Source organism: Mycteria americana, chromosome 22, assembly GCF_035582795.1.
Source record: "Mycteria americana isolate JAX WOST 10 ecotype Jacksonville Zoo and Gardens chromosome 22, USCA_MyAme_1.0, whole genome shotgun sequence".
NCBI classification, from domain to species: Eukaryota; Metazoa; Chordata; class Aves; order Ciconiiformes; family Ciconiidae; genus Mycteria; species Mycteria americana.
In genome coordinates this window covers 1,967,478-1,991,944 of record NC_134386.1, presented here as the reverse complement: position 1 = coordinate 1,991,944, position 24,467 = coordinate 1,967,478, and the positions used below count along the sequence as shown (strand labels likewise).

General features: G+C 60.5%; 3 protein-coding genes and 1 non-coding gene across 9 annotated transcripts; 3 read left to right on the top strand and 1 right to left on the bottom strand.

Moving 5' to 3' along the window:
• Nucleotides 1-5,060: 5,060 nt before the first annotated feature.
• Nucleotides 5,061-7,635, top strand: CISD3 (CDGSH iron sulfur domain 3). Its single transcript, XM_075523178.1, has 2 exons — nt 5,061-5,444; nt 5,732-7,635. The coding sequence occupies exons 1-2, from the start codon at nt 5,217-5,219 to the stop codon at nt 5,909-5,911; spliced, it is 408 nt and encodes a 135-aa protein (XP_075379293.1). The 5' UTR covers nt 5,061-5,216; the 3' UTR covers nt 5,912-7,635.
• PCGF2 (polycomb group ring finger 2) lies at nt 6,296-18,189 on the bottom strand. 6 transcript variants are annotated; one of them, XM_075523172.1, is made up of 11 exons: nt 17,496-17,598; nt 14,503-14,560; nt 14,103-14,242; nt 13,703-13,799; nt 11,392-11,447; nt 10,751-10,801; nt 10,558-10,666; nt 9,906-9,954; nt 9,621-9,759; nt 9,155-9,235; nt 6,296-8,685 (listed from the first exon to the last, which is right to left on the bottom strand). In XM_075523172.1, exons 2-11 carry the CDS (start codon nt 14,505-14,507, stop codon nt 8,195-8,197), a joined length of 1,218 nt encoding a protein of 405 aa, XP_075379287.1. In that variant the 5' UTR covers nt 14,508-14,560; nt 17,496-17,598; the 3' UTR covers nt 6,296-8,194. The 6 variants fall into 6 exon arrangements, with proteins under 6 accessions (XP_075379287.1, XP_075379289.1, XP_075379288.1 ...); XM_075523176.1 differs by having other exon boundaries at nt 8,194-8,685; nt 9,621-9,719; XM_075523177.1 differs by having other exon boundaries at nt 8,194-8,685; nt 9,621-9,716.
• Nucleotides 18,190-18,959: 770 nt separating this feature from the next.
• Nucleotides 18,960-19,033, top strand: TRNAN-GUU (transfer RNA asparagine (anticodon GUU)). Its single transcript has one exon. It is a non-coding gene; the product is annotated as a tRNA-Asn (tRNA).
• A 2,104-nt stretch (nt 19,034-21,137) lies between these two features.
• PSMB3 (proteasome 20S subunit beta 3) lies at nt 21,138-24,244 on the top strand. The gene is made up of 6 exons (XM_075523276.1): nt 21,138-21,333; nt 21,792-21,976; nt 22,367-22,474; nt 22,953-23,130; nt 23,384-23,478; nt 24,119-24,244. Exons 1-6 carry the CDS (start codon nt 21,331-21,333, stop codon nt 24,165-24,167), a joined length of 618 nt encoding a protein of 205 aa, XP_075379391.1. The 5' UTR covers nt 21,138-21,330; the 3' UTR covers nt 24,168-24,244.
• The last annotated feature ends 223 nt before the right edge of the window (nt 24,245-24,467 follow it).

The window sequence follows — 24,467 nt, the reverse complement described above, 5'->3', positions numbered from 1 at the left end:
AAACTGCATGCTTTTCTGTCTCGTAGCCCACAGGCTCCATGGGTCTGCCTTCTCCTTCTGCTTTTAAATCAGAAGCTGGTTTTATTGACCTTTTGTTTTTCCCCAGCCACGTGTGCCCACATCCCGTCAGCGAGGTGGACCCTGCTTGTCTTCTGGGTTCACAGGGCTCCTTTAAAAGGCCCAGGAGAAGTTCTCCCCCAGCAGCTGATTCTTCTGCCGTGCTCTTCTCTCCCTTACTGACCAGCAGTCAGCATTGCCACCTGAGGGGGGGGAATTGGAGGCCAACGAATTTGCCCAGGTTTCTCCAGACAGCCCAAGAGCTGTCAGAAGGGAGTGCAGAGTGAACGGGAGACAGAGGAGGTGATACTTTTATCTTTTAAAAGTGGTTTTGGTCATTCAGAGGGACATCCAGAGGAAGCAGAGTTTGGCATGCAAAGGGTGGTCGTGCAGAGTTGGGTCATCAAATGCTCTGGGTCGTTGCAGGAAACGTTCAGCAGTTTTTTTGAAGGGAAAAGGAGGTTTGGTGTCTGGTTCTGAGGACTCGGTTGCTCTCTGCGGCAGCTGGTAGCTGCAAAGCCTCTTCTGCGCCTGTAAGTGGTCAGTGCTGGGGTGCAGGCTGGGAGGGAGAAGCAGGGGGTGCCTGTGGAGCACCAGGGTCATAGCCCCCCTTCTGCTGGGTTTCTTGGAGCCCTGCAATATGAAAGAAGCAGCTGAATATTTCCGCAGAGTTATGTTGGCTTGTTCCTGGCATGGTTCTCCTCTTTCCACTGCTTGGCTCTTGGTAGCATTTCTGTTCCTGTTTTGCATGGATGGGGACTGGAGAAGCAAGAGAGGAAGGTGCTGAGCAATGTTCAGTGGGTTTGTGCCTGACGAGCAGGTCATGGCATCTTCTTGGACCAGGATAAGGGACCAGGATAATGGACCAGGAGAACGCATCTATAGCAGGTGCACGGAACTCAGCTGTCCGAGCAATCCTACGCAGAGCCCCTCTCTTCCACAAGCCTCAGATCCTCCATGCTCCGCTCCAGGTCTCTCCCAACTGGTCACCAGTGTCACCTGGACGTAGCCGTTGTATGAACAGGGGCTCCCTCAGCCCTGGCACCCGCCGCACTCTGCAAACCCCTGGTTTTCTCTCTGCTTCCACGCTGGCACATGTGCTCTAGCCGCAAGCCGGGATGGGGCTGGTTCAGATTCCGGCACCGTCCCTGCAGACTGCGTGGATGCCGATGGCTTGAGCCCCTTGGCTCTGTACCAAAGACAATATAGACATAGATGAGGTCTTCTCACGTGCTCAGTAGAAGACTCCAGAGGAGACATACCAAGCAGATGGTGTCATACTCTTTGGGGTGAAATGTTCAGGCTAGTTGGCAGGGCGAGAGGTGACCGTGTCTGAAGCGAGCGGGGATCCAGCCCGCTGCGGTGGTGGAGCGGGTCCTTCGGGAGCTCCGAACAGGCTGCAGTTGTTTGGCGTGACCGGCGGATTTGCTCTAGGACACAGAAGCTTTCCTGCTGCAGAGGAGAGCTGGAGAAAGGCACATCTGCCTGGGGGCTTCTCTGTTCAGTGTAAGTCCATCCCTTGGTCTAAAGTGTCCTGCAGGTCCCTGAGACCTCTCTGAAGGACAGCGTAGCCACGGCTGGCAGCAGGGGCCAGCTGTACGCAGCAGCAGTGCCAGGCGCTCCGAAAACCTTTCAAATTAAAGCCTGGTTTGTTTGCACACCCCTCCCCAGTGCACGCGTCGCCCCATCCAGATGGCGATAAGGGCTTTGCTTTGTGTTTGCCGTAAGGACGCCTGCATCCTCTGTCAGGTTCCAGCCGGGATGGGGCCGAGCAGGCAGCCCTGTGCCCAAAGTGGTTTTTCAAGGGCTCTCTTCCAGCCCGGCCAGTCCGTCAGAGCTGGCAGCTCGTGCTGCTCCGTTATTTACCGTTGCCCTTGGTATATGCTGTGCTGTGTGGTTTCTTTAAGCCCACATAAGTAAAAATAATCAAGTGCCTGTGATCAAAAAAGCCTTGAGGCAGGGAGTTGAATGGGTCCCCGGTGCCTCTCCTTTGTGCATTTAGTCGAAGAAATGGCGTTGTCGTAAAGGCTGTGGATGTCACCTTTGCAGGAAAGGGTGAAGTAGCAATAATTTTAATAGTAACTTTGCAGCAGCAGGTCTGAAACTGCAAGTCAGAGGTGTCCTCTCTCCTCCCGTTTTCCAGATGGGGAAGCAGAGGCACGGAGAGGAGGGATTTGCTCAGCAGCCAGGTCTCCTGCGCTTTGCTCTCCCCTCTGCCCAGAAAAGGGCCCCCGGCTCTGTGATACCCACCAGCGTGTGATACCCACCAGTGTGATACCCCCAGCGTGGGCTCCTGGGTGGCTTCATCCTGCAGGGAAGCTTCTTGGGACCACGGCATGCAGAGACGGCCCAAGAGCTTGTACGTTTGTGCAGTTGCCGGCCCTTCTGGTCTTTATAGCGGTGTGTAATGGGCGCAGCCCGGCTCCGGCTGCGACTCTCCGTGCCCGTCAGGGCAATTGCTGCTGTGTGGGGCAGCGAGGGCAGGTGGAGCCTTTCCTTTAGCTCCGCGGGTTTTGGGCGAGGACCCTCAGCACAGAAAAATCCCCTCCCAACCCACTGCTGCCTGCCTCGGGACACCAGCCCTGGGGCATCGCTGCGGTGGGAGCTGCGGAGGACAGATTGGGGGTAGATGGGTGGGAGCAGCAGTGCTACAAAGAAAGGATTTTTTTTGCTGGCGAGACCTTTGGTGAGGTTGTGCTCAGCGGGAGGGTTTGATTCGGGCTCGGCCGACTCTCGCACCCCCATTTATTCCTTCCCTCCTTGGTGAACCTGGGGGAGCCGCTCTGCCCGGACAGGCTCCCCCCGCACAGCTCCCTGCTGCAAACCCACTGCTCAAACCAGAGTAACGGCTGGCCTGATGGAGGGAGGGAAGCTTTGCGTGGGGGGTTTTTTTAATTGACATTTCAGAAATTATCAGAAATTGAAGAAATTGTTTTGTGCTTGCGATGCTTAAAAAGTAGGAAAATGGGAAAACTCTGTTTAGTTAACGATTATCATTTGAACTTCAAAAAGTCATCAGTATCCTGCCCAGCGGCGCCGGTCGGTGACTGCGCTCCCAATTACGTGTGACTTCGCAGCTGAAGGGTAAAGTGCAGAAAACCCCTCTAGGGCCTGGTTTGTATTTTTAATTTCAGCAGCAAATGCAAAGTTTTAGCACCCGCCTGGGCTATAGGAGCCTCTGCTGACGGCCAGCCGTGCAGGCAGCCTCTGCAAGACGGTTTAATCAAATAGTACTTGCAGACGCAGTGAGCAGGAGGGTCTGTGATCCAGGTTATGGGGGGTCGGACGAAATGGTCGGCTGCAGACAGGTCCCTGCGTAGCCACGGCCTGGGCTGTTCCTGCCCCTTGGTAGCTGTTTGCTCCGGCTGCTTAGGAAAGCGGAGACGATGCGGAGGTCTGGCCCTGCTCAGGACAGCCCCTGCCCATGTGCAGAGCCGGAATTCCAGAGGGATTTAAGCACGTCCTCAGAGTTCAGAGGGCTCCCCACGGCAGAGCCGGTCTCGAGTGGACCAAAGAGGCCCGTGGAAAAGGGACGAGCATGAAAAGAGAGCGGGGAGAGAAGCGGCGAGTTGCAAATACAAGAGCATAAAGGTATAGTCAGATGGTTGTTTTGGTTTTTTTTCTAAGAAAAGGTTTTTATTTGAAAACTACATGGGCAGATTTGTAGCCGGGAGTGTACGTCCTTTCTTATTATATTTGTACAACTGCCGTGTGTCGGCATCGTCCGCGCTCGCTGTGGGAGGCTCAAGGAGAGGACGCTTGCCGTTTTAATTTCTTCCTAAGGACAAAAACCAATTCAGGTGCTAAGGGCGGCAGGATGTCTTAGACAGAAAACTGCTCCTGTTTACCCTGCTTCTGTCTTCAGCGGGAAAGGAAGTCAGCGAGCCTCATTTTCTCTCCGTTGTGTATAATGCAAATAACGTCTTTGTATCGTTAATGTATTTGTACGACTGAGAAATTGTCACAGTCCTTGTTCTTTTTATTAAAAGAATGTTTTCCAAAAAATAAAAAGTAGGTTAAAAAGATCTGCTTCCATGTCTGCTTGTTTTCTTGGTGTTTCTGGACAGGCGCGATGCTCCGCAGTGCTCCGTGTGCCACGGAGGAACGAGGTTACTCGAGCGCAGCAGCTCCCAAACCGCTCGCAGACCACCGGTAATGCAGAAAGCCCAACCCATGGCCCACAGCTGGGCTGCGGAGCGATATTAAACAGAGAATTTACAACCTCCTCAGTTAAAAATGTGCAGAGGTGGATGGTTGGATGTCTCCAAGTAATGCTGTAAGCTGAGGCACTGAACTTGGGGCTGGAGGTTTGGGAGTTGCTGCCCGGAGGGGAGTTTTTGCCCCCTGCCCGGGGGGCGGCAGCGCTGGGGAAGAGCGCGGGGGGCACTTTGGAAAGGAAGCTAAAATGGCCTTGGCGTGGACGTTGGGCTTAACTCCTCCACAGGGGATGCACTCGGCGCCCGGATCAGACCCTCGCTCCCATTGCACCGGGAAGCTGGGATGGCGGGAGCTGCCCGTGGGCATCCCCCACGCAGGACACGCGGTGGCCGGGGGCCGTGACCCCCGGGCCGGGTGGGATCCCGCCCGTGGGGCTGCCTCGCTGGGGAGCGCTCGGCGGGCGGCCATCTGCAGAGCTGAATCATTGCAGCTGCCAACAAAACTCATTTTTCCCAGTAGTGAAATGCTTAGAAAAAAAGAAAAGGGGGGGCGTGGGGGGAGTCCAAACCTTTGATGCTTAAAAGATGAATCTCCAGGGAAGTGGCGGAGCCCGCATTTGGCGAGCAGAGGGGGACGGACACACACACACACACAACCCCCCCCCGCCTGCAGCTCCGGGGGGAGCCGGGGCGAAGCCCCCAAACGAGATGGGGGAGCAGCACCAAAGGCTCTGCCGGCCCAGAGCCCGCTTTGATCGGGGCGGTGCACGGGGCCGCGCACCGGGACCGGGCACCCCGGGGGCGGGGGGGTGGGGGGTGGGTGGGGGTGTCCGGTGCCAGGGCCGGGGCTGGGGGGGCTGCCAGGATCCGTGCAAGGAGGAACCTTTCTGCAGCGAGCAGCCGAGCTCCCGCCGAGCCCGCCCGGCCCGGCTCTTCCGGCGGGGCCGGGAGGAGGAGCCGCTGCCGGGGAAGGTGACCCGGCGGCGGGCGGGGAGCTGAGCCATGGCGCTGCTGAGCCCGGCTGCGCTTGTGACACTGATGAGGGGCGGGGGACGGCGGGGGGGTGTCTGTGTCCGCCGGTGCCGGGACCCCCCGGGGGTTTTGCACAGCCCTTCGCTCTCCTCCTCGGCCCCCCCGCAGCCGGTGATCGCCGCCAAGCAGCCGTTCCCGGTGGAGCTGAAGGCGGGGAAGAAATACGGCTGGTGCGCCTGCGGGCACAGCAGGAGCCAGGTCGGGCCGGGGCCCGGGACGCGCGGGGATGCGGCCGGGACCGGGGCAGGACCGGCCCCACGGGGACCCCCCCCGGCCCAGGGGGGGGACTCCGGGGGGGGGGGGGGGAGGAGGTGCCGTCGCCCTCCCGGGTGCTCCCGCAGCACCCCGATTCCTGGGGGATGGAGGGGTCGCGGTTCCCCCCCCCCACACTTTGTGCCCAGAGAGGGGGACACAACAGCGCAGCCCCCGGGCCAGCCAGGCACCCCCAAATCCCCACCCTTACCCCCTCCCCCTTTGCTTTGCAGCCCTTCTGCGACGGCACCCACAAGAAAGCGGCCCCGGGGATCTCCCCGCTGCGCTTCACCCCGGAGGAGGACAAGACGGCCTTGCTCTGCGGGTGCAAGCGCACCCGCTCCCCCCCCTACTGCGATGGCACCCACAAGGAGGAGGCCGTGCAGAGCGCCCAGCTCCCCCCGCAGCCCTGACACGGCCGCACCCCGCAGGGATGGGGGTCACGGAGCCCAGGGGAGCTCGGGACCACAGGGGTGTTCAGCCCTCTCGGGTACGGGAGGGAGTGGGGAGGAGACACCCAGCTCCCACCCCAATTAACCTTAATTACTGAACCTGAGGGCTGCCACCAGCTGCAGAAAACCAGCCTCGCCCCACCATGGGGACAGCACTTTTGCCTTCTGCCCCCCGGGGGCCCTGCCAGGGCTAAGGGAGGCGCAGCAGTGGCTGGGGAAAAAAAATGATCCACTGGCTAACGGGACTTTCAGGAGTGGTTTTGCGTTGCCAGAGCTGCGGGTGCCCATCGGGATGCGGGACGGAGGGACCCAGGCAGCTGCATCCGTACGCGCGGACGAAGGGAATGACAGTCTGCGGCATTTATTACATTTACAAAGCTGTGTAGTTATACAAATGTTTAACCAATAACGATATATGAATATCAGAATATATTACAAGACATTAAAACGTCGTACAGGATGCAAACATACAGAGCAATTTGGTTTGTACCATATAGGAAAAAACAGAAAACAAAACAACCCCCCAGGAGCCCCACACAAACCCCAGACCGAGGCACTTCAGCTGCCTCCCTCAGTCCATTTTGGCCTATTTACAAGGAGAAAAGGGGTGTCAAAGTCGAGACAAACGGAGCCCCCCGACACGCTTCGAGCCCCTCGTCCAGCCCCAGCCCAGGGATGGGGAAGAGAGAAACAAAAGGGGCCCCGCAGGGACCCTTCCCGGGCCCCATCCCCAGTGCCCGGAGGGCAGCGGAGCCCGGGGCTGTGCTATAGCAAAGGTGCCGCTGTCGAGTCCGTGATGGGGGTGCAGTACTTAAAAAAAAAAAAATTTAAAAAAAATTTAAAATACAATAACAACATCCCATGTTTCCTGACCTTTGGAGTCGGGCTGTTCATACAATTCCCGTGCCGCTTTCCTTTGGTTCTCACCGTGCCGTCGCGGGCGGCCGCAGCCGCTGCCTGGCCGTGGGGTGCCGTCCAGGCGCTGCAGGCACTTGCTTATTTTTTGCCATTCGTCCCCCTCCCCAGCAAGGGATGGAGAGAAACCCCCGGGGTCTGCGCTCCCCAGGGCTCGTGTGCTTTTTTTGTCCATGTAGAAAGTTGGTCCCTTCTCCGGAGCGCGTGGGCAGCCAGCGACGCCAGTGCCGCTCCGCTCCCGCCCAAAACACAGCAGCACCTTCCCACGCTCGCCCCTCACCGAAGCCTCCTGGCTAAAGGCACTGTAGTCTTATTTTTCTATTTTCTTTTTTTAAAAACCCAACGTGGGGGCAGGAGGAGAGGGTGGGAAGGACGGGGCGGGGAGGGGGACAAAAATAAATGCTCTGAAATGTGGCGTTGAAGCCATGGAGGTGAGCGGGGAGCCGGCAGCGTGGGGGTCCCGCACCCCCCCCAACCGGGTCCTGCACCCACTGTGCGTTCGGGCAGGGCAGCGGCATTTGAAGCCCCTGGGTCCCACGCAGACTCGCCCAGCGCTGCCGAAGCAGCCCCCAACGGTTTAGATGGCCCCAGCCAAAATTTCCCGGTGGTGCCTGGAGCCGCTGGCACCCAGCGCTGCCCGTCCGCCCCGGGGAGGTGGCAGCTCCCTTGGAATGGAAAAACCAATATTCAGTGGGGCTTGTGCTCCTACCCCCGGTACGGCTGGCCCGTCACTGCCAAGTTGCAAGCATAATTTTTTTTAAGCTGGGGGGGGGGGAAGAAAAAAAGAACCTCTTTACTGTGCATAAAGGGAAGTGTTTGTGTGCGGCTTTGCTAGATCAGAGCCTGAAACACCGTCCAGGGGCCACACAGGGAAAGCAAAAACAGAAAAAGAAATATGCACGGCAAGGCAAAGCTGGGGGGGCAATGCCAGCGAGCGATGCTCGATGCCAACAAATGGACCACTGGTCCCAGCGGGCCACGGGCACCGTGTTAGCAAACCTGGTGCCAAAAAAAACCCCAAAAAACCACAAAAAAGCAAAAAAACCCCAGGGCACGGCAGGGCTGGGGGGCAGTTTTTGGCTTCTGTGCTTGGCCCTTACCTGTGCTTGGCCCTTACCTGTGCAGCCGGGAGTCCCCGCTCACGGCCCCGTCTCGATCCGAGCAGGCGCAAGGGGAGAGGGATGGGGAGGAGAGTGAAAAGCGTTAGAGAAGACGAGCAAGGAAGGCGGCAGCGCCTGCGTGGCTCCCAGCTCCGGCATGCAGCTTACATAAATTAAAATTTAAAAAAAAAAAAAATCATTTAAAAATATTCAACCACATTTATGTGTCTTATTTGCATTTTAAATTAATCTGGTCAATCAATAGAAAATAAGTATGTATAATTTTTTTTCTCCCTATGTACACATATATATTTATATATGTATATATATAATATATATAGATATATAAAACCCAGCCAGGAGTCCCTGTTTTGTCGTTGTTTAGGTCAAGGCGGAGGCCGTGCTGCCATTGACAGTCGTTTTGCGGCACCGGCTGGCGGCGGGCGGCAGCGGGTGGCAGTTCGAGGTGCCGTTGAGCGCGGTGCCGGTGCCGGCAGGGCCGCTGCCGGCGGTGGAGCTGGGCGAGCCATGGGACGGGGTGCCAGGGCTGGGCAGGGAGGAGGAGGTGGCGGGCAGCGTGGCGGGGCTGTGGGCTTTGTCGCTGACCGACTCGCACTCGGAGGCGCCGCTGGTGTTGATGCACTCGGAGGTGGCCGGCTGGGACAGCTTGAGCCGCTTGCAGGCGGGCTGGACGCGGTATTTCAGCGGCAGGGGCCCGTTCTGCAAGCGGGAGAGGGGCAGACGCATGGCACCCGGCACCCTGCGGCACCCCGCGGCACCCTGCAGCAGCCCCGGCGTGCGCCGTGTCACCGGCCGCCCGCGCGGGCAGCGTGGCCAGGTGCCGGCCACCAGCCCTCGCGCCTGCCCTGGAGAAAGGGGGAGAAAAGCACGCGCAGCCCCCGGCCTCCTAAAAATCACACCTGGAGCAAACACCTTTATAAGGAGGGGGCATCTGGGGTTTATTTGTTGAAGCGCTCCAATTTTTAAGCTCGCCAATTTTTAAGCTTTTCAATTCATATTTTCAATTCTTAAATGTTTCAATTTGTAAGTTCTTCAATTTTTAAGTTTTTCGCTCTTTAAGCTTTTTAATGCCTTTAGCCTTCCCCTAAAGGACTGCTTTTCTGAGCTTTTCTCCAGGACAAGCCCCGGCACCAGTGCCCACAGCAGGGAAGGCGACAGCTCCGCTTACCCTCCTCCAGGGATAGATGTAGGCGATGTCCATCAGGGTGTAATATTCCTTCAGGGGCTCGTCTTCGTAGAGGACTTCCACCTGGCGCAGGGGACAGCGTCAGTCCCCCGGCACGGGGGCAGAGGCACCGCCAGCCCCCCCGAAGCCGCTCGTGGGGCGTCAGGGCTTTGCCGTCCCCGAGCGCCTCTCCCAGAGCCGGGGGCTGCCAGGGCTCCCGGCGCTGCCCTGGCCAGAAGCTGGAGCGAGTTCGCGGTTTACGTGCAACGCGCCATAAGGGATGGATCCTGCCCCGGCACCCCCACGCTGATGCAAAGCCTGGGCTGCTGCGGTATTTGGGAGCTGGCAAAGCACGGCGTATTTGCAGCAGGGGATGCAACACGGGACGGCCAAAATGGCATCGGCCCCTCCGAGCCCACCGGAGCGCACCGAAAGCCGGGCAGCGAGCGGACCCCGGGCACACGCTCACCTTGTACTTGCTGGGAACGTCCATCTTGTTGCGGAGGAACTTGGCCAGGTGCATGACGGTCATGGCGGCGGGACAGCGCAGGAACCGCACCCCGTTCTTCTGGGGACGCAGCGGGAGGGGGCCGGGGGGAGAGGCGTTGCTGAGAGTCCGCCGTGCAGTTAATGGGCAGTTCCCACCTCCTTCAGCAGGCGGTTTGGGGTGCCCTCCTGTCCCCCCACCCCATCCCAGAAGCCCAGGAGGCAGCTGGACACGGAGCTCTCCGTGCCATGGTCCCACCACACTCACCTTCTCCCTCTCCAGGTCCCCGTTCTCGACAGTCCCTTTCTTCTCCTCTCTGGGGGGAGGAAAGCAAACAGAGGACAAAGTTTATGGAGGAATAAAAAGGCGGAGAGAGAAAAAAATAACCCACTAGAAGGGCTGAGCATGGAGGGGATACAAGGGGAAACATCCAGTGACCTTCAGCCAAGCTCTGGCTTCGCCACCCCTGACCACATACATGCCCAAGCTGCTGCATTCCCAGTCCAGCGCGCTGCACCCACTGCCCAGGCTGCCGCCTTCCCTGCCTCCCTCTGAACCGCTGCTCTGGATGCCAGCGACATCCTCGGAGGCCACCACGGGCACCAGGGACATGGCGGCCCTCGGGCTCTGCTGCCTGGGAAGGAGCCTTCCCCTACCCGCCCGGGGAGCGGCAACGAGGGGACGCCGCTGCCACAGCAAGCGCCCACAGAGGGTGCAGGATGGGGACCAGGGCAGATGGGTTTTGGGTGCTCCTCTGTCCATTCAAGCACCCCGGGAGACACCGAGCCCTGAGCAGGGGCTGCGTCAGCCGTCACCGCCCGGCGTCTCAGGTCTGTCTCCCGAATGGGAAGAGAGGGCGAGAGTTTATTCACAACCCCCAAACCCGGGCAGAGGCTTAGCAGCAGCCAGAAAACGATACCTGGACCCTTCATAAAACTCTATGGACAGGCTGACGATCTCGTCGTCCGTCAGGTTCCCCTTGTCCTGCTCGGAGACTTCCCCGCGATCTTCGTTGGACCCGTTGGGAACTGCGGGAGCAGAAGGAGGGAGAGGCTGAGCCGTTGAGGGGGGCACAGCCGGGGCGAGGGGGGGTCCCCAGGGCTGACACTCACCCTCTGCCATGGGGTAGGCTGCATAGAAGTCACGCCGCCTCTTCATCTCATCTGCGGGAGAAAGGAGGAGGAAGGTGAGGGGGAAAAAAATCACACCAAGGGGGAGATTGGGCGCAAAGAGAGGGGAGCAGGAGGAAGCCCCGGATTGCCGAGCGCCTGCTCCCCGCCAGCAGCTCAAGCACGAGCTGCCTGGTGCAGACGGACCCGTAGGAGAGCAGTCGCTTTAGCAAGAGCAATCAAGTCGTACCAGTAAAACCCTCGGAGCGGCTGCAAATCCGCTGCTGTGAGAATGCCTTTATGGCGGCTCGACTGTCCTCAGTCTTTCCACACCTGCAGACCCCCACACTTTTTCCCCCGAGGACGGGCAGGCACTTGGAGAGCAAATCCGCGGCTCCTGCTCCCAGCTTTGCTTTTCGTGGTTCCCCCCAGCAGCAGCCCCCGGGCTGCCGGAGCGCGGGATGGGCCCTATCCGGACGGACCCATCCCTGTCCGTTCACACCATGCATTTTCCTGCTGTCCCCATTACACGGGCAGGGGCGTGCGTGGGCAGCGCGAAATCCGGGGGACCGGTTTCACTGGTGGGTGGGAGTGAGTTACAAACAACCCCAAACCCACACAGTCATAACTGTCCATGGCTGTACCTTTGAAAAGCCCCGGGACCAGTTTGTACACTATGTCCTGTAGAGTTTTGTCCGATCTGAGGGAAAAAAGAAATAGGAAAAGAGAGGGAAATCAGCTGGATGGGAGCCGCTGGCTTCCCCGGGCTGCCGAAAGCTGCCCTGCGCCACGCGTGCCCCGGCCAGCCCAAACGCCGCCTCTCCCCGTCTCCCTCCCGGGAAACTCCCAGCACAAAGCCCCAGCTCCCCATCCCACGGCGATGCCACAACTCTGTCTCGCAGGCAAACCCGTCCGCCCTCGCGCTCACCGCAAAGGGTTAACTCTGGAAAAAGAAAGAAAACCGTTTAAAAAATCCTTGTAATTGCTAGGGATGATGACAGCAGGATTTTGGGGCCAGGATCCATTTCAGTAGTCAAAATGATTACAGAAACACACCAAGAACTTACCAAAAAAAAAAAATAAATCTAAGATCAGCAAATGTTTCTGCAAGTTTTAATTTGCATCTAATTTTATTTTTGGACTCGGCTGCAGTTCAGGGCTCAGGCTTTGATTTCCCTCTGTCGTAAGGATGGCAGGACAGCGTCCCCTGTCAGGTTGTTACGCAGGGAAGCAAAGCCGATTCCCTAAGGTGTGAACATCTCAAGGGAGGATCTTCTAAAGCACTCGAGGAACTGGGGAAGCTCAAGTCCCGTCCTCAGCACAGAGCCGGGAATGGGATTTTGCTGGAAGGCTTGGGCTCGGGACACTGCAGGCACAATCTAAAAGCAGCAGCTCAGCCAAATAAAAAAAAAATCTCAAAAACAAAGCAAGAGCAGTGGGACTGGTGAAAAGTAAATTACATCTGCAATTATTTCCATTTTAATAATAAGGCCTTTATTTTAAAGAAAAACAAATGACCATACCCTATATTATTTTTAGCCTAGCCATGTCTTTCATCCCTAATTCCTCGGTGATGTCACTCTGGTTCACGAGGCCCTGCTGTGATTTTATTTATAATACATACCCAGAGAATTTGCTTTATAATTTACAGCAAGCTAATGAAAAAGCAACCTCAGCCGCTTGATTGGCAGCTTAATTACCAGCCGGTTGCTGCTCTTGCATGAGTCAACCCCATTCAGCCCAGCACGGCGGCGCTGGGTGGGGGCCGGGATGCCACGGGGGATGCGGTGGCCACGCGTGGGCAGCACCCTCGACACCACGCAGCATCACGCCCAGGGCGTGGGTGTTTCGGCGCTGCCGCGGCACCGGTTTGGGAAGCAAAGGGAAAAGCAAGCCCCTTGTCGGTGCAGTGAGTTTTCTATGGCACCACATCTGGATCAGGCCCTCGTCACCTGCAGCAGCACCTCGTGCCCTATTATTTCCCCCGCCGGGACCAAATGGGATGCGAAGGCACCGCGCCGCCACGGCAGCCGGGGCTCAGGGCCGCGGGCGCAGCACCGTTCGCGCGCGCGGTGCCCGTCTGTGGCGTGGGCGGCTGTGTATCCGTTTCTGCACGCAGGCAGGGATGTTTCGGCGAGGGAGCCGTGGGAGCCGGAGTGTAAATATTTCATAGTGAACCAGAAAAAAAAAAAAAAAAGGTGGAAAAAGTGTTACTACAGAAACGGATTTACATGGAAGAGGTGAAAAAAAAGAGGTGGAAAAAAAAAGCTGAGTGACGTATTGCAGCCTTTCATGGTTTCTATGCCAACCACCTGCAGAGCCAATTCCACAACTGACGGGACGTGTCTGGCTTTCCCCCGCCAGACACGGGGCCGGGGCAGAGCTGGTGCGAAGCCACCGCCACCACGGCCGGGCACCCTTTCACCTGCGCCGCTGCGAGCTCACCCCGGCAGTGCCACCCCGGCATCCCCCGAGGGACACAGCACCGTCCCCACGGGGGACAGAGCAGGGAGTTAGAAAGCACAGGGGGTCGCAGGTTAAACTGTGCCCGGTGGGACTGCGGGGACGGACGGACGGACGGACGACTGGATGGTGCGGGATGCGCAGGGATGGGCGTGGGGCAGCCCCTGCTCTGGCTGGCACCCGCCCCAGCCTCCTCCTGCTGCCACAGAGGAGACGTCCCCGGGTCCTGTCCCCTCCATGGTGGCGGTTCCCACTGTCCCCATTCCCCTTCCACCCGGAGAGCACCCCAAATCCCCACTGCTGCGGGGTGTGGGGTCAGGAGCAGAGAGGTTTCATGCTGCAAGAGATGCAATGGTCCGTGCTCCACCACGCTGCTGGCTGCAGAGCCCCGCTCCCCATCCTGGGGTGCTCAGGGCTGCACCCCAGCGCAGGCACAGGCTGCACCGACATGGGGCCAGGGCTCGAGGCGTGAGGGGAGCCCCCGAAGCTCACCTGATGCTGAGGAGGGGTCTGGTTTTGTGCACTTGGACATCACACATGGGGCAGTACTTGTTCGTCTCCAGGTAGCGAACGATGCAGGTTTTGCAGACTGTGGGGAGAGACTCAGCGTGAGCAGACGGACAGACTGGACGAGGGGACAGAGCCCCTGTGCCAGCCCGGCGAAGCACCCCATGCCCTCGCACCAGCTCAGGACCGGGACCCCTGCTCGCCCGCCCGCCCTGGTCCAGCCCCATCCACACGGCACGGGGCCGAACCCACAGCTCCATGCGGCAGCAACGCCCGACACAGGATGGGTTCGGGCACTGCAGGAGGGTCTCGGTGTGGCATGGCCACCCTTCCTGGGGCACCCCTGGGTGCAGCACGGCCCCGGCCGGGGGCCCAGGACACTCACAGGAGTGCAGACACTCCACGATGGTGGTGGCGTCTATGAAGTAGCCACCGCACAAGGCGCACATCAGGTGGGGGTTGAGCTCGGTGATCTTTATCCTGGTGGTCCTGTGCATTTTGGAGCAGCGCCGCGGCAGATTCTCCCTGCAGGGAAACACCCGGGGCCACCCTTAATGGCCACTTTGTGCAAGGAGGGGACCTGCGGGACCCACTTCACCCTTTAACGAACAAACCCAGGGCAGGGTGGGGGTGTCTGGTGCTCCCCCTGACGTGCCACGCTTGGCCCCGTGCCACTGGGGCAGCCCCAGCCCCACACCCTGCCAGCCCCAGGGATGCACAAGCAGCACCCACCCCCCCCCCCCCCATGCAGCCCATGGCCCTGGGCACTGCCCAGCTCCCTCTACCTCATGTTTGCATCTTCCTGGGGGTCCCCAAGCGGGTCCCCACCATACCGAGACGCCTCTGAGAGGGGACAAATCACCCCCGTTAGGCAGCCCCTTGCCTGCAGCTCCCTGGGCTGTGCACACACACACCCATACACACGCACACAAAGTGTATTTTTGTTTTGTTCGATGGAAAAGGCATTTTCAGCCACCGCCTCGCCGTTTCTATAGAAACTCCCGAGCCCGGTGCTGGCCACCTGCCCGTGGCCAGGAGCACCCGCAGCACCTGCGCGTGTGGGTGCGCATGGCCCGGTGTGCACATGGGGCACGGGCAGCGTCCCCCGGCACGGGGCGCAGACGCGGGGGAATCGCTGCCTGCCCGCTCCGGCACTTCCACGTTTACAATGGGAGACGGCGGAGCCGGAGCCCAAAATCGCTGCAGTTTTATTGTTTCCATGGCAACCCCGATACTTGGAGAGGAGCCAGAATATTATTACAACCATCCGAGGCGAGGGGGAGAGGGGAGAAGAAACCCTGGGTTTGTGTCAATGAGCGCGGGCGCCATGGCAGCGCCAGGATGCGCCAACAGCAACACCCGTACGCACCCACGCCCCCACCCACACACAGGGAGACACACACACGTGTGTGGACACACATACTACACGCACATGCGCATATCCCCTACATGCGCACAGGCAGAAGTACACACACCTGCACCCCTGTGGCACAGACGCCCGCACGGGGTCAGGCGTGGAGTGGTGTCACCGTCCGCCGGACACAGGGCCAGGCCCTTCGCAAACACCAGACAGCGGCCGAGACAACCACCGAAGGCACAACGGCTGCGGTGTGGGCACCGCAACCGGGCGAGGAAGAGGGTGAACCCCGCGCCCAGGGAGCAAACGGGGTGCACGCGTGTGTGCGTGCAAGGCTGTGGTTTTGTCTGCGCGCGTGCAGGGGCGCGCGCTCGGGGCTGCGCGTGGCGAATGCGTTTGTACAACCCCAGGTCCGTGCCAGGCGCCTGCCCTGGGGAAGCCGTCCCGTGCTCCCTGCGGTGCTTCTCCCAGGCTCCAGTCTGGCTCCCTCATCTCATTCAGCCGCCATGGAGTCCCCGGAGGGAGGTGTGCAGGGATGGGGACACCATGGGGATGGGGATGCTGCAGGGATGGGGACACCACGGGGATGGGGATGCTGCAGGGATGGGGATGCCATGGGGATGGGGACCATGAGGACACCCCAGCGCTGGAGGGGCAGCGGCCAAGCCGAGCCCCAGGTCTCCTTGCAGAGAGGGGGCCGGGGGGGCACCAGGGTGTTTAGGAAGCCCCAGGCCCCCCCCGGGCTCAGCTTTCACCCTCGGGCATCCCCCGGGCGGGCACACCGGGGTGCCCTGCGCCTTGCTGCCCGCGGGCAGGTGCCCTCGGCCCTCCCCAGCCCACAGGCGATGGGGGGCCGCTGCCAGGCTCCCCCCGGCCAGGAGAACACCGGGGGGGCCGCGGTTCCCAGCCCCGGGCTCCTGCACTGACCCCAACCGGGGAACCGGGCAGCTTTACCGGGCACCGGCTGCCCACACCGGACCGCAGGACCCACGGCTGCGTTTTGGGTGGGTTTTGCTGCTTTTGGTGCCCGCAGCCGCCAATGGCGGCCCGGGTCTCCGCGGGAGGGGGGGAGCCTGAGCCACCGGCGCAAACCGGTTCTAATAAACCGGGTGATAACAACCGCGATTTCCTGCCGCGGGGGCGAACAAAGCCCCGGACCCCCCCGGGCCCCGGAGCCGGCCGCAGCACCGGCCCCGCCGGAGCCCTCGGGGCCGCCCCGTCCCGCCAGCGACGCCCGCTGCCCCGGCCCCGCCGCCGGAGCGGGTCCCGCCGCCTGCAGCCCGCACCCCCGGCCCCGACTTTCGGGGTCTTTTGTCTCCCTGGGCGGTGGCCCGGCCCGGTGCACATCACCCCCCCCCTCCCCAAAATCCCCCCCCGGACCAGGCACGGGTGGGGAAGGACGTTTCAAAGTCACCGGTAACTTGGACCCGACCGGTTGCCCCCTCCCCGTGGGACCCACCGGCGGCGGCGAGCCCGGGGGCCGGGAAATAAACCGGGACGGCTCCCCGCGGCACTGCCCGCTCGCTCGCACGGCGGCCACGGGCCCCCACGCACCGGGAACACGACAAAAAGGCGCCGGAGAGTGAACCCCCCGCCCGCGCCCACCGCCCCGACGGGACCCCCGCCCCTCCCGGGCTGCGGGACGTGGGCACCGGCCGCTGCCGAGGAGCGAAAGAGCGGGAAGGGGGGAGGAAGCACCGCGAGGAGGGCACGGACACGCGTGTCCACACACCCGGGTACGCACAAGGACACACCCCCCCCCCCCCGTCCCCGCGGCGGGACGTGTCCGCGCGGCAGCGCGCGGTGCGTGACACCCGCCTGGCACAGGCGCGCGGGCAGGGACACGCGATGGGCACGGACACGCGTGACCCCGCGCTGTGCCCCGGGGGTGCCCGGCTGCAGCCCGGCGGGCAGGCCCGCCCCGGCGCCGCGGGCAGCTCCCGCTTCTTTTTTTGGGCGGTGGGGGGGATACACACACGATTGGGGGCCGGGGGTGGGGCAGCCCCGCTGAACCTGGGGCGCTCCCGGTGCCCCGCAGCCCTTTGTACTCGGGGCCGGCTGACAGCCCGCCCCGGGGCCCGGCCCGGCCCCTCCGCCCGCCCCGGGGGGGCTCCCGCCACGGCCCCCCCCCGGCCGTACCGCACTGCCCCGCTCCACGCCGCGCCGGGCCCGGGGACGGGGCCGGGAGGGGGGGAGGGCGGGAGCCGGGGCTGTCAGGGCTCCGTAGCCCCTCGCCGGTGCCCGCCGTGGGGGGGGACGGGGACGGGGGTCACGGCCCCCCCCGGGCAGGAGCGGGGCCGCGGCACAAAGCGGGGGGAGGCGGCGGCCATCGGCCATCTTGAACGCGGAGAGAAAAGGGCGCGGGGGGGGCCGGCGGCGGGGCCCGGCGGCGGCGGGGGGGGGCCGGGGCCGCGTCCCTACCTGGTGGCGGCGGCAGCGGCGGCCCCGCGGCCGCCCCTCCGCTCCCGCCGGTCGGCGCGGCTCGGCTCGGCTCGGCGCGGCGGCGGCGCTGCGGCCGGGGCCCTTTTTTCTCTCGCTCGGGTTTTTTTTTTCTTTTCTTTTTTTTTTTTTTTCCCTCCTTCCTCCTCCTTTTTTTTTATTTTTTTTTCCTCCTTTTTTTTTTATTTTTTTCCCTCCTCCAGCCGCCGCCAGGCCCCGCCCCGCCTCACGTGACCTCATTCCTTTGGGGTGTTGCGGAGGAGGGGAGTGAGGGGCCGAGATTGGGGCCCCCCCCCCCCGCCGCCCCGCCCCGCCGGGACACGGGCCCCCCACCGGCGCCTCCGCGGGGGACACCGCCGCGACCCCCCCGTTGTGCTCAGGGAGGAAAGGAGAGCGCCCCAAAAGCCGCTGGAATGGGCCCAAAATCCGAGCCGGGGCGGCGGTGCCCGGCGGCAGCCCCGCTCCTCTCCCCGTTAACGGGTCCCCCCCCGTATTCCCCCATCACCGCGGCACTTCTCGGGTGCTGCCCCGGGACCCCCCCCCCGACCATTTTCGGCCCCAAATGGGGGGAATTCCCACCCGGGAGGCGACACGGGGCATCCCGGGCCCCGCGGGACCTTCCCCGGGACCCTCGGGCGGGGGTCCGGCGCCTGCCGGTGCTCGGGCAGGGCCGGGGGACCCGCGGCGGGTGGGAGAGCAAAGGGAAGGGGGGAAAAAGGAAGGGAAGAAAATAGAGGGAAATTAGAGAAAGAAAGGGAAAAATGGAAAAGGGGGGAAGAAAAGAAAAAAGACGAATAGGAGGGAAGGGAAAAAGGAAGGACAGAAAAAAGGAAAGGAGGGAGGAAAAGCAAAAAGGCAGGAAAAAAGGGAAGGAGAGGGGAAAAAAAAGGAAAAAGCGGGAAAGAAAGAAAAGAGAGGGAAAATGGGAAGGAAGGGGAGCGGGCGGGCTCGCGGCGCTGTTTTCCCCCGCGGGCCCGGTCCCGCGGCCGGGCGGGACCCCGTCACGGAGGGCCCGGCCCCGCCCGGAGGGAAGGGGGCACCTTGCGGGGAGCTCACGGGGGATTTCGGGGGGTGCGGGCAGCCGGGACGCCCACGCGTGTCGGCGGCCGCTCAGTCCCGACACCCCGCAGCCCCGCTCCAGCGCGGCGGAAAGCGCCAGACGGCCCCGCTGCCCCGCGAGTGTCCGCGGCTCCCGCGTGGGTCCGGCCCGGGCTCGGTGCGATCGAGGGCGCTTCCGTATACCCGGTGTACCGGCTACTCGGCGGGGCGCAGCGCCCACGCGCGTTTCCCCTCGGCCCACACGGGTGCGGCCGTATGATTAATTCCCCGCCCCGCCCCGCCCGGTGTCCCGGTGCCGGTGTCCCGGTGCCGGTGGGCCCAGCCCCACGGGCGCGCCCGGGGATGCTCCGGCTGAGTGCGGCGGCCGCGAGCCCTGTTCCCAGCGCGGTCTCTGTGGCGCAATCGGTTAGCGCGTTCGGCTGTTAACCGAAAGGTTGGTGGTTCGAGCCCACCCAGGGACGGCCGGATCCATTTTACCTCGGCGTTCCCTCTTTTCTCCCCTTTTTCCAGGGCCGGGCCGAGGGAGCGGCCGACGATGGCCAGGGCGAGTGGGCGGCAGGCAGAGGTGCCTGGTCCCGGGCCCCCGTGGGACGGGTAGCGTGGTTTTTCGCCGTGCTGGGGCTTAGTGGGGCTTTCCCTGCTCTCTTGGGGTGGTCCTTGCCCTCAGGACCAGGCTGAGCTGGGCAGGGAGAGGGTGCGAAGGGGCAGGATGTGGCCCCGGTGCTGCCCGTGGGCTCACAGCTCTCTCCAAGGCGCTGGGCAAGGGGGAAGCCAGCCCCCAGCGTGAACAAAAACATTTCTGCTCAGCCTGTGGTCCCCTCTACACCGCAGTTCCTCCCACAAGCAAAAGGACATGTTGGGACATTAAAAACAGAGCAGAGACTTGGAAGCCTGTTTCCATCCAGAGCCCATATTTTGCCTTAAAAATAAGCTGAAGGGGGTCCAAAATCTGCATTGCTGAAGTTCCCCTCTCTTACAAAGTCTCGTAAAATCTATTTATGTTCCCCGCTTACCCTGATTTTATTTTCATACCAGAAATAATTAAGTTAATGTTTTAACGCAGGGCATAAAGCCATGCCAGGAAGATCCCTGTTGTTTCAAAAGCCCAGGGCCGCTAAAACTCCCATGGCCGAGCCCAGCAGCACTGGGGCTGGAGAAGCGCCGGGGCTCTCCGGGCCAGGGAGGGGGATTGCTGCTGCCTTCCCGATCCGAGAGCACGAGCCCGACGGGAAAGCGAAGAGAGAAGTGGTGCCCAGCGGGGATCACCTCCCCGCTGCCACCCGAGACAGCCAGCGCTGCCGAAATCTGTCTGTGGGGCTATTCCTGTCTGGCTCTGCTGCTCCTTCTCTCCCCGGCACGTGGGGTGTTCCCACCAGACAGAATGCGGCCCCTGACTTCATTACTGCAAGAAACTTTTTACAATGAAAAGCACTTTAAAAATACAACTGCCATGGGATGGGCTGCGCCTCCAGGGCTCGGTCCCGGGGTGGATGAACAGCCCCTGCACGGGCCGGAGGTTTTCATTGAAACCAGGCGGGCTGATCTGCTGTGCATTGGAAAGCGTTTCCAGACACATGGATCTCTTTCCCTTTGGCACAACATCACTCCCCTAAATTAAACATTTAATCCTGTCTCCTTCAGGAGAGGGGAGAGCTGGCGAGCGGGGATGGGGAAGGAAATCCAATACTCCGCAGAGCGCAAATCCCCCTTTCAGTTGCAGTCTGAATAAAAAAATACCCTCGCAGCAACTTGCCAGGCCTCTTGCCCTCTCCGGGATGTGCTGTGACTTGCTGCTTTACAGAGGGACTTTACAGAGGGACTTTAGTGTGCCAGCACTTTCCAAAGAGATTTTTTTTTCCCCCGAGGAGATCCACTGCCTTTGGCCTCACAGGGCGAGTTTAGGGTTTTGCCCCTGGGTCTCAGAGATGCCAAAGCGGACGGTGGGTGCGCGAGGCCTGACACACACCAGGGCTCTGCATGGCGGAGTGGTGCGGGCTGGGTTTCCTGGAGTTTCTAGTTAAATTCAGCCAGGTTTGGCCAACTTTTCCCAGAGCACGACAGAAGGTGCGTAGGGCCGAGCCGGGGGGAGATGCCACTGGGCAGGTCCCAGCCCGGCCACCCTGCGGTGATCCCGGCCTCGCCACGGACACGCAGGGAACGGGCACGTGGGTGCTGCCCAGGGCAGGCTGAGGGGCTGCGGCCTCGGGGACTCCCAGAGCCACTGAGTGATGGGACGGCCGTACCCACCTGCCACCTCCACAGTGCCCCTGCACGTCCCTCCAGCTGTGCCGCGCTCCCGTGGGCATATCCAGCTGTGCCGTGCCCTGCACGTCCCTCCAGCTGTGCCATGCCCCCGTGGGCATATCCAGCTGTGCCATGACCCTTGCGTGCACATCCAGCTGCGCCATGACCCTGCGTGTCCTTCCAGCTGCGCACCCCGATGGATCCAGCTGTGCGAGCCCTCCCCTCCAGCTGCGCACCCGCCCCGCCCCGCCCGCGCAGTCCTCCGCCGTCCCGGCATGCCCCGCTCACTATGACTCTTCATTTTTCTCCCCCTCCCTCACCGCCGCCGCAACCAACCAGCTCCGCCCCGCGGCGCGCCGAACCACCAATAGCCAGCGGCCGTTCGCCGGCAGGCCGCGGCGGCCGCCAATGGGAAGAGGCGGGAGGCGGGAGCAGCGGCGCGGCGCGGCGGGGTCGTGTGCGGTGCGGCCGGAGCAGCGGTGCGGGGCCTGGCGGTGTCTGTGCAGCCGGCGCCATGGTGAGCGCCGGGGCGGCCCGGGGGGGGGACCCGGGGGAGGAGCTGGGCCCGGCAGGACGGGGCCCGCGGGTGCCCGGGCCGCGCGGGGGAGGCGGGTGGGCTGGAGGCCTTCCCCGTCGCCGCGGTGGTGTATCCCCGTGGGTCTTCCCTCAGGTCGGGCCGTGGCGGGCGGGGGCTGCGGGTGGCGGGAAGCAGCGGCCGTGAGCAACCCGCTATGGGGTGGCCTCCAATAATGGGAAAATTAAAGCCAAAACCGGGAGGGAGAGCGGTGCTGGCTTCCCCCCGCTGCTCCCGGGGTGGCGGCGGCTGCCGGCGCTGGGCTGGGGCCGCAGGGACAGGGCGGGCGGAGCGGGGTACCCGAGGTGCAGGAGGCCCCTTCAGCCTCACCAAGGAACCGGCGCGGGAGGCGCACCCCGAACCGCAGCCCCGGCGGTACCTGCTGTCCTTCTCTCTCCCAGTCTATTATGTCCTATAACGGCGGGGCCGTAATGGCCATGAAGGGGAAGAACTGCGTGGCCATTGCTGCGGACCGGCGGTTTGGGATTCAAGCGCAGATGGTGACCACAGACTTCCAGAAGATTTTCCCTATGGGAGAAAGGCTATATATTGGATTGGCAGGACTGGCCACGGACGTGCAGACGGTGTAAGTGAGACTCTCGCCCGCCCGTGCGTTCCCATACTGAGCCTGTAAGAGGCATACTTACAATAAATACTAAGCGACAGCTTATACTAAGCATAAATGTCTTTGTTTATTCGTGGGGCAGGGTATAATAGCTGGGTGCCAGCACTCCTTTTCATGGTCTCCCTTCAGTGGGAGTTTTTTAAATAAAACTGCACGTGATTTAAGATCACATCACTACTAAGACTTAATAACTTCAGGTATAAAAGGAGCTGCATCTGAAATACCTACCTGCCTCAGGCATGCGTGAGGAGCTGGTATCTGTCAGCATGCAGTAAAACAATTCAGGCCTGGGTGAAGATGAAAGAAAAAGGAACCTGCTTCTGCTTTAATGCCGATTCTCATCTCTTGCAGTGCCCAGAGACTGAAGTTCAGGCTGAATCTCTACGAGCTGAAGGAAGGGAGGCAGATCAAACCTCAGACTTTTATGAGCATGGTTTCCAATCTGCTCTATGAGAGACGGTAACTGTCAAACAACGGAGTCACTGTTTACGTGTCAGTGAAGGCTGTGGTTAGAATCGTAGAATCATTAAGGTCAGAAAAGACCTCTAAGATCATTTAGTCCAACTGTCAACACAACACCTCCATGCCTACTAAACCCTGTTGGTTGTTGGAGCTGATCTGATTCTAGAGAGGTGGGAGGCTGAGGAGGGCTCCTGTAAAGACTACTTGTGGTGTGGCAAAAGGAGACTTTAATCTAGTGACAATGTTGCCTTCGACCTCCTTGCAAAAGAACATTGAGTATTGTTAAAATAATCCTGTAGCAGTACAAGTTTGTTCTGTTTGCCATGCTAAAAGCATTTCAGGGTGCTTCTAGGTTGACCTGAAAGGTCCCCCACCAAAAGCATCTGTGGGATCTTTTCCTTGTATGGATATTTACGTGGGATGTGGAACTGCATCGAGGTGGTTGGACTGCTCTATGCCATGTTGTTCTTCACAGGTTTGGACCTTACTACACAGAACCAGTCATTGCCGGGCTGGACCCCATAACACACGAACCTTTCATCTGCTCTCTAGACCTGATCGGCTGCCCGATGATAACCGATGACTTTGTGGTCAGCGGCACCTGCTCCGAGCAGATGTACGGCATGTGCGAGTCTCTCTGGGAGCCCGACATGGTGAGTGAGGTGGCCAGGCTCAGCTCCGATTCTTGGATTCAGCCTCCTGCTGTTAACTGGAGAACCTGAGATAACGCGGGTTGGATGAAAAGCTCTGTCCTTTGGTACTTCCCAAAGGAGCTCAGGAGAACAAAGAGGCTGTAGCTTGCAGGAAAGATCTTGCGGCGTCTTGGATGATACTTTGGGTTTTGAACAAAACCCGATGACTCAAGATTCAGTTTTTACACCAACTAAAATAGCTTCTGTTCCTCAGGAACCCGATCACCTCTTCGAAACAATCTCGCAGGCCATGTTGAATGCAGTGGACAGAGATGCCATATCTGGAATGGGCGTGGTAGTACACATAATGTAAGTGCTGCTCTCTTCCCCTACAGAACAGAGGTAGAATTTAACAAGCTGTGTGTTAAAGTCAGTTAAGGCATTGGTGTCCAGGGTATCCCTAATCCTGCTCCCTTCCAGCAGTATCCTTAGGAATGTTTTGTCCATGTTAAGTGTTTTATTTCTCATGGTTGCTCTCTGCTGTGGTTCGTGGCTGTTGCTAGAACCGCAGGAGCCATGGGAAATTAATCCTGGAATTACTTTTGCTGCATAGGGATTCCCTAGCTGCATTCCCATCGGTATTTAGGAGCGTGACTCCTCACATATGGGTAGCGCTGGCCAAGAGGATGTTTTTTGCCACAGCTGGGTGCGACGTTAACTCCCACACTCTGCAGTCCTACTGCCTTCTGAAGCAGCTTATTTTGCTCGTGGTGCTGTTTCCCTGCAGTATCCCAGGCACTGCTGCTTACTGAACCTCCTGGAGCTCCCCTGGGGTGAAGCGGCAGGAGGATGGGGTTTACTCAGTTGTAACGGCCACCTTCAAGTTCAGATGATCCTGCCTGCCCTTAGCAAACAACCTATGCACACTGCAACTTCCTAATGAAGGGACAATCTGTATGTAAGTATTAAACGCGGATTTGCTAATAGTCTTCTCTCTTTCCCCCTCTAGTGAAAAAGACAAGATCACCACCAGGACCCTGAAAGCTCGCATGGACTAGCCCAGCACATCTGGTCATGTGTTTCACATCCCAGTCTGCTTGGAACTTTTTTAAATAAACCTCTCTATTGTAGTGAACTTTCCTGTTCTTGAGTTTGAACGCTAGGATTAAGTTCTCATCTCTAAAGCTATCAGAAGCAGCTTGGGTTTTACAGGGTAGCAGAGCTTACCTTTCTCTCTGAGCCATCTATACTAATCTCCCTCGGTACACCCATGTGTGTGAGTGGCTGAGCTTCAGCTGCACCCTAGGGAGTCAGCAGCATCTCCTTCAGACAGTATGGCAGTATTAACTTTTCCTGTC

Bases quoted from the DNA above. Each gene is read 5' to 3' on its own strand.
- PCGF2 (XM_075523172.1), bottom strand. The intron at 11,448-13,702 runs GTGAGCTTCGGG...TTTTTCCCTCAG, and splicing joins AGACCCCTCCTCAGCATCAG to ATCGGACAAAACTCTACAGG. The intron at 8,686-9,154 runs GTAAGCGGAGCT...TCCCGCTTGCAG, and splicing joins ACATCTATCCCTGGAGGAGG to AACGGGCCCCTGCCGCTGAA.
- PSMB3 (XM_075523276.1), top strand. The intron at 22,475-22,952 runs GTAACTGTCAAA...TGTTCTTCACAG, and splicing joins AATCTGCTCTATGAGAGACG to GTTTGGACCTTACTACACAG. The intron at 23,131-23,383 runs GTGAGTGAGGTG...TCTGTTCCTCAG, and splicing joins CTCTCTGGGAGCCCGACATG to GAACCCGATCACCTCTTCGA.
- CISD3 (XM_075523178.1), top strand. From the start codon at position 5,217: ATGGCGCTGCTGAGCCCGGCTGCGCTTGTGACACTGATGAGGGGCGGG. The intron at 5,445-5,731 runs GTCGGGCCGGGG...TTTGCTTTGCAG, and splicing joins GCGGGCACAGCAGGAGCCAG to CCCTTCTGCGACGGCACCCA.